This window comes from Rhineura floridana, chromosome 11, assembly GCF_030035675.1.
Source record: "Rhineura floridana isolate rRhiFlo1 chromosome 11, rRhiFlo1.hap2, whole genome shotgun sequence".
NCBI classification, from domain to species: domain Eukaryota; kingdom Metazoa; phylum Chordata; class Lepidosauria; order Squamata; family Rhineuridae; genus Rhineura; species Rhineura floridana.
The window spans coordinates 26600969-26609058 of NC_084490.1; the positions used below are offsets into that span (position 1 = coordinate 26600969).

General features: G+C 43.0%; 1 protein-coding gene across 1 annotated transcript; it reads left to right on the forward strand.

The window, feature by feature from the left end:
• LOC133367616 (vomeronasal type-2 receptor 26-like) lies at positions 1-5575 on the forward strand. The gene is made up of 3 exons (XM_061591712.1): positions 1-363; positions 555-681; positions 4674-5575. Exons 1-3 carry the CDS (start codon positions 1-3, stop codon positions 5573-5575), a joined length of 1392 nt encoding a protein of 463 aa, XP_061447696.1.
• Positions 5576-8090: the final 2515 nt, after the last annotated feature.

Here is an 8090-nt window from a genome sequence, read left to right on the forward strand (position 1 = left end):
ATGTACTATTACAAAATAATGCCAGATGCAAATTTGAAGAAGAATCCAGAGTTGGGAACCCAGATGTTTGTAAGGATGTCTGTAGAGCTTCCAATGCTTTATGCTTATTGTGTTTCACTTTCTCTTTCACCCAAGCTCCATCACTTTATAAGGAAAATCTCATTCAACAACAGTGTCAGAGAGAGTGTACATTTTGATAAAAATGGAGAATTAATTGCAGATTTCGATGTTACAAACTGGGCCACTTTCCCCAATGCATCTTTTATGAGAGTTAAAGTTGGAAGACTGGCTCCTCTGGCTCCTCTGGGCAAAGAGTTAACTATTCATGATGACCAAATAGTGTGGCATAGAAGCTTTAACCAGGTGACATAATGCTGCAGATGCTTGAACATATGTAATAACTGGAAATAGTTCCATTTTTGTGAGTTCAGATTCCTGTCTCCCAACAGGTGCTGTACAGACCTGAATAGCATGCATTTTCAAACTACAATTTCTTTCTTGGTAAAGTAGCTAGGGAAAAATGATGATAATCATCTTTTTATGTTTTTCAACAGGTACTGCCCATTTCAATGTGCAATGACCATTGTTATCCTGGCAACAGCAGGAAAAAGAAAGAGGGCGAGAAATTTTGCTGCTATGACTGTGCTCCATGTCCGGAAGGGTTAATCTCTGGCGACAAGGGTATGAGAAATAATATATACTAAATTTGTGTGTGTGGGGGGGAAGGCTCTGCCCTTGTTGAGAATCTGGATTTTAGAGTTGCTTGATATGCAGAATGAACAACTGAAGCTTCTTGCAGAATGGCAATGAGGAGGTGGTAGTCATTAACCCAACCCCCAAACACCACAACGAGGCTTTTCTTTCAAGTAACAGGGAGAGGTTTATTCAGGAAAGTGTAGTATGTTTTCAGCAAGGGTCTGAGGATACTAGGGGTCATAACCAAGAGTATGAGATTTGGATGGTAGCAACAAAGATGTCCCAACAAGTCTCCACAGCATTCCTGTCTAGATTTAAAAGAGTGAAATGTGGCAAGCTCACTTGCATGACTCTCACTACAAGCAAGAAGACTGTGCTTGGAGGTGGGTGCTTCAGGGAGAAGACTGTAGCTGCTTGTGCAGATGGAGGTGGCACTGAGTCTTGGGTGACAGCACAGTGACCTACCCCCTGGGACAACTGCTCCTCCTCTGTTGATCCACTTACTGAGCTGGTGGCTCCCTCTGTCTCCAGCTGTGGGCCATACTCCAGGAGCAGGGTGGGGATGAAAGCTGGCACCTCTGGTGCCCCATCTCTAACACCCTGATGCCAAGGTCCTCATCCTCCCCCTCAGCTGGCTCCTGCTTACTCATTCCCTCTGTCTCTTCCTCTTCCTCATCTGTCAAACACTGCCACTGCAGCCTGGACTGTAGGCTCACAACACCTACCAGTTCCTGTAGAATGAAATGTATTTAGCAGCATAGCTAAATAGAACACCGGATAACTTTATTTTCTACAGTGAATGGATGGAATCCTCAATCACATCACATACTCCAAGAGACAGGGCTATGCAATTTGAACTTGTAACTGCCAGCCTGCGTGGGACAGAGCCTTCCTCCGTTTAAGGATGTAACATAGGGCCAAACAGCAAAAAACTTCATAAATGCTGGAACTCGTATTGTTAACAAAGAGACTTGTACAATACTCAGACTATGAGAACTGAAAACCACCTTCTTCTTGGCCCCTAAGGAGCTGCCAGATGTAATCCTGATAGTTTTGTGATGGAGCATTTGCTTTTCATGCAGAACGCCCATGATTCAATTTACAGCGTCTTCAAGTACAGCTAAGATAGACTCTCTTTCTGAAACTCTGGAGAACTACCACCACTCAATGGAGACAATAATGAACTAGATCAGCAATGTCCTACAGCTTCTTTTTTTATACTTGCCAAAATGGTGGGAAATGTGATAACATTTTCACCACATGACCAAAAAATATGTTTTTGAGTATAGAATAATACACAACAATGTTCTGAATTATTTATTGATAGAATTAGTGAGAAATCTGACATAACTTTTAATTAAGTAGTGATTAGGTATAAAATCAGTTAGACTACATCTCAACTCCACCTATATTTCGATTTCACCATTTTTACCACAGAAAAGGTTTGCAGAGCCACAATGAACTAAAAATTGTAAACAGTTTTGGAGTAAGAAACCCTATACAGGAATACCCCACATTAACATACGCAATGGGTCCAGAGCGAGTACGTAAACCGAAAATGTACTTAAAATGAAACACTACCTTTTTTCACTGATCGATGCATGTACTGCACTACAATCGTCATATACGGGCATAACTGATGTAAATAACGCATTTATAACTAAAATAAACACAGTAGGCCTTATTTTAACAGTACGTACTGTACACAAGTTTGTAGTTGGAAACTGATCAGGCGGTGGCGTCATGCTGTTAAGTGTCCGTTCTTGCGAAGCGAGCATACATAAACAGAGGAATGGTGCTACTGTAAATATGTCCATACTCGAGAGTGTCCATAAAGTGAAGGTCCGTATAGCGCAGTATTCCTGTATTTAGAACCATAAATTCATTTCATTTAATATGAATCCTCAATGTAACAACTGAATTAGCTTTCAAATCTTGAATGTTTTGAAAGAAGTCTCACAAGCTCTTGAGATAGTTGAGAACTGTAGAAATTAAAGCACATTTTGCAGTGTATAGGACAAAAGGATGAATCTGTGATTGTTAAGGATGGAGGTGGACACTTTTATTACACAAAATAGAATTTTGAAATTTAGTGTGACATGGTGGTATTGGTCAAAAAGCCACAGTTCCAAAATGCAAAAGGGACTGCAGTGTGGATGGGATGTTAGAAATAAGAATAAAAGTGCTGAAATTATAATCAGTAAAATTATCATAATAAACCTCAATTCTGAATGCGGCCCTAGTCTGGAAGCTATGCCCCTCTTAGCAGCAAGAGCAGTTTTCTTTACCATGCTGGAGAAATGGCCTCACAGAAAGTGAGAGAAGAAGGAAATTCACCACTCATTTCCTGTCAGCCATGGTGGCTAAATGTGCTCCCTTCAATGAGGATTTTGTTGCTATTTGAGACAAGGTATTCTCCAGCAATGTGCTCAGATGTATGCCTAAGACCTTTTTTTTTAACCCCAGCATTTTCTGAATGAATATTTAATTATTGCCCACTGATCTTCTTCTGGAGTTGAACACATATTTTAATGATATTATTTCTAGCTTACATTGTATACATATTACTGGTTCTAGAGTATATTCCGTACTAACTTTTAGTTTTCTATACACTGCTCTGATATTTTATAATGCAGTGGTTTATAAATATTTTAAAATAAAATACATACATAAAATATGTGCCTAGCAATGGGACTCCCTATAATTTGATCCTAACCTGATGAATCCAGTAGCAAGAAGTTTGCACATACACCTGTACCATCATAACTGAGGGCGGAGGGATCTAGTGGAGCAATGCCACTCAGGATTCCTTTTACACTTGCCTCTGCCATCTTGGCCTTGCGTGAACCACAATAAACATTTGGGGTGGATATCTGCCTGTCCACAATGACTGCTCAGTACTGATCAGGTTCATTGTCATTTAAATGTTTCATTTTGGGCTTGGTCATAACTCTGGGCTAAGAGGAGACACTAACAATGCTAAGGGTGCACTTTGTTCCCTGGACTCTGATTTCCATGTGCAGCTCTGGTCTGTGTCTTCGCAACCCCTTTTGGAGTCCAATAATAATTTAGGGCTGTACTCCCTTGCCTGGATGGGAAACGTTGCAGCTACAGTGTTCATGGCCTACACAAACTGCCTCTAATTTTAATATCTCTTATTCTATACAGATTGCCCAAATTCGTCCTTAAGGGGAAAGAAGAGGAAATAGGATGTAAATAGCCAAAATGAAATGCTTGCCAGAGCTCTGTCACAGTCCTGATTACCTGGAGCCAGGAAAAAATGAAAGTGGGGGAAGATCCCACCCACATAGGATGGCAATTGCAGGCCTCATTTGATAAGCCCTGCCTACAGGAGTTATTGTAAGGACTAGATGATTTGAGATACCCTTCTCCCAGAGCTTGGAAAAGTTACTTTTTTGAACTACAACTCCCATCAGCCCCAGCCAGCATGGCCAGTGGATTGGGCTTATGGGAGTTGTAGTTCAAAAAAAGTAACTTTTCCAAGCTCTGCCTCCTCCACTGTAGGAAAGGAGGTAAATTCAAAAGTTGCCCAATCAAATGTATGGAGGTATCAAATATATACCCTACCCTACCTGAACAAAACTAATATAATAATAGCTCACACAATCTGTAATCAAAGAATGGACACACCTGCCATTCCTTGGTGAATGAAATATCACTTGAGAATTCGCACTTAACATGATTAGAACTCCCCCCCCCAATGGAGTTGCTGATGTTTACAAACCCATTAATGAAGCTATTTCTGCTGATCACCATACTACTGTTGTTATACCAGAAAGGGGAAGTCTGAGAAAATGGCTTGCCAAAGACCATCTGAAACATTAATGGATGTAATCAGGTCTGAATCAATTTCTTTCTTGCTTACGCGTGACCTTTTTAGGTACTGCTTATCTCAAATCCAGTTAATGTGCATGCCAAAGTCTTGAAATATTTAAATAGCTCTTCCTTATTTTTAGACATGGATGCCTGTGTCAAATGTCCAGAAAATGAATACCCAAACAAAGACCAGAATCAATGCAATCCCAAGATTTTAACTTTCCTATCTTATGAAGAACCTTTAGGAATCATCCTTACTATATTGGCTGTTTCATTAACTTTTATTACAATTTTAGTGCTTGGGACTTTTTTGAAGCACAAGGACACTCCCATAGTCAAAGCTAACAACCGGACACTCACCTACATCCTCCTTATCTCCCTCAGTCTTTGCTTTCTCTCCTCGTTTCTCTTCATTGGATATCCTGGGAAGCCAACCTGTTTTCTCCGACAAACAGCTTTTGGCATTGTTTTTTCTCTGTCCCTTTCCTCTGTATTGGCAAAAACCATCACCGTTGTTCTGGCATTCATGGCCACCAAACCAGGATCCAGGATAAGGAAATGGATGGGGAAAAGATTGACAAATTCTATTATACTTTCTGGCACATTTATTCAAGCTGGCATTTGCATCGTTTGGCTGATTACTTCTCCTCCATTCCCAGATCTGGATGTGCATGCACTGAAAACGGAAATAATAGTGCAATGTAATGAGGGCTCAGTGTTAATGTTCTATTGCGTCTTGAGCTACATGGGCTTTCTGGCCATTGCCAGTTTCACTGTGGCTTTCTTCTCCAGGAAGTTACCTAACAATTTCAATGAAGCCAAATTCATCACTTTCAGCATGTTAGTTTTTTGCAGTGTTTGGGTGACCTTTGTTCCAACCTACCTGAGCACGAAAGGGAAATACATGGTGGCTGTGGAGATCTTCTCTATCTTGTCTTCCAGTGCTGGATTACTGGGTTGCATTTTTTCTCCTAAATGCTACATCATTATTTTGAGGCCTAAGCTGAACAACAAGGAACATTTAATAAGGAGAGAAAAGTAAAGAATGTTTATTTTTATTTATTTATTTAATTAAGCTTATATACCGCCCGACTAGCAACAGCTCTGTGGGCAGTGAACATTAAAAATACAATAAAAATAACACAATACAGTATATCACAATACAAAACTGTACAAAAAACTGTACAGTCTAAAATCAAAATATAATAATTTAGAATTAACAGTAATTAAAATGCCTCAGAGAAGAGAAAGGTTTTAACCTGGCGCCAAAAAGATGATAGTGTTGGCGCCAGGCGCACCTCCTCGGGGAGACCATTCCATAGTTCGGGGGCCACCACTGAGAAGGCCCTAGATCTTGTCACCACTCTCCGGGCTTCCCTATGAGTTGGAACCCGGAGGAGGGCCTTCGTAATAGACCGTAGTGTGCGGGCCGGTTCATATCGGGAGAGGCGTTCCGACAGATATCGTGGTCCCGCGCCGTATAAGGCTTTATAGGTAAGTACCAACACTTTGAATCTGGCCCGGAAGCATATTGGAAGCCAGTGCAAACGGGCTAGCACAGGTGTTATATGCTCAGACTGCTTAGTTCTTGTTATCAGTCTGGCCGCCACATTTTGCACTAGCTGTAGCTTCCGAATCATCTTCAAAGGTAGCCCTACGTAAAGCACATTGCAGTAGTCCAGACGCGAGGTTACCATAGCATGTACCACTGATGTGAGGTCCTCCTTACTCAGATAGGGACGTAGCTGGGCTACCAACCGAAGTTGGTAGAATGCATTCTGGGCCACCGAGGCTACATGAGCCTCAAGTGTGAGGGAAGAGTCTAAGATGACTCCCAGACTACGCACCTGTTCCTTTAGGGGGAGTGTAACCCCATCCAGGACAGGGTATATATCCACCATCCGATCAGAGAAACCATCCACCAACAGCATCTCAGTCTTGTCAGGATTGAGTCTCAGTTTGTTAGTTCTCATCCAATCCATTGTCGCAGCTAGGCAACGATTCAGCACGTCGACTGCCTCACCTGAAGAAGATGTAAAGGAGAAGTAGAGCTGCGTGTCATCAGCATACTGATAACAACGCACTCCAAAACTCCTGATGACCGCCCCCAGCGGCTTCATATAAATGTTGAAAAGCATGGGAGACAGAACCGAACCCTGCAGGACCCCACATTGGAGAACCCACGGTGTCGAGCAATGTTCCCCAAGCACTATCTTCTGGAGACGACCCGCTAAGTAGGAGCGGAACCACTGCCAAGCAGTGCCTCCAACTCCCAACTCTGCAAGCCTCTCCAGAAGGATACCATGATCGATGGTATCAAAAGCCGCTGAGAGGTCAAGGAGAATCAACAGAGTTACACTCCCTCTGTCTCTCTCCCGACATAGGTCATCAAACAGGGCGACCAAGGCAATCTCAGTGCCAAAACCATGCCTGAACCCCGATTGAAATGGATCTAGATAATCGGTTTCATTCAATAGCGCCTGGAGCTGGTCAGCAACCACACGTTCCAGGATCTTGCCCAGGAATGGAACATTGGCTACTGGTCTGTAGCTGCTGAAATCCTCTGGGTCCAAGGAAGGTTTTTTCAGGAGTGGTCTCACTGCCGCCTCTTTCAGACAACCAGGGACCACTCCCTCTCGTAAAGAGGCATTAATCACTTCCTTGGCCCAGCCAACTGTTCCTTCCTTGCTAGTTTTAATTAGCCAAGAGGGGCAAGGATCCAGTACCAAAGTGGTCGCACAAACCTGTCCAAGCACCTTATCCACGTCCTCGAACTGAACCAACTGAAAATCATCCAACAAAACATGACAAGACTGTGCTCTGGACACCTCAGTAGGATTAACTGCTATTAAATAGGAGTCTAAGTCCCGGCGAATGCATGAGATCTTATTCTGGAAGTGTTCAGCAAATTTATTACATCGAGCTACCGATGTATCTGCCGTATCTTGTAGGCCTGGATGGAGTAGGCCACGAACCACTTTAAAAAGCTCCCATGGGCGTGAGAGAGATGACTGAATAGTGGCGGCAAAATGTTGTTTTTTTGCCGCCCTCACCGCTCCTACATAGAGCTTAGTAGAAGCACGAACCAGCTCATAATTGCATTCGTCGGGAGTTCGTCTCCATCTCCGCTCAAGCCGCCTCCTGTCTTGTTTCATCGCTCTCAGCTCCGGAGTATACCAAGGAGCTGTATGAGCTCTACATAGGAGAGGGCGCGCAGGAGCGATCGTGTCAACAGCCCGGGTCATCTCTGTATTCCACAGATCGGCCAGGGCTTCGACAGGAGCGCCAGTCTTATCAGCCGGAAAACCCCCCAGAGCCTTTTGAAAACCTTCAGAATTCATTAATCTCTGGGGGCGGACCAATTTAATAGGTCCCCCACCCTTGCAGAGGGAAAAGGCTACTGAAAGTCTAAACTTCAGCAAGCAATGATCTGTCCATGACAACGGGAGAGATGTAAAACTCCCCACATCCAGATCACTATCCCCATCTCCGGTAGCAAAGACCAGGTCAAGAGTATGCCCCGATGTATGTGTTGGGCCACTAACATATTGAGACAG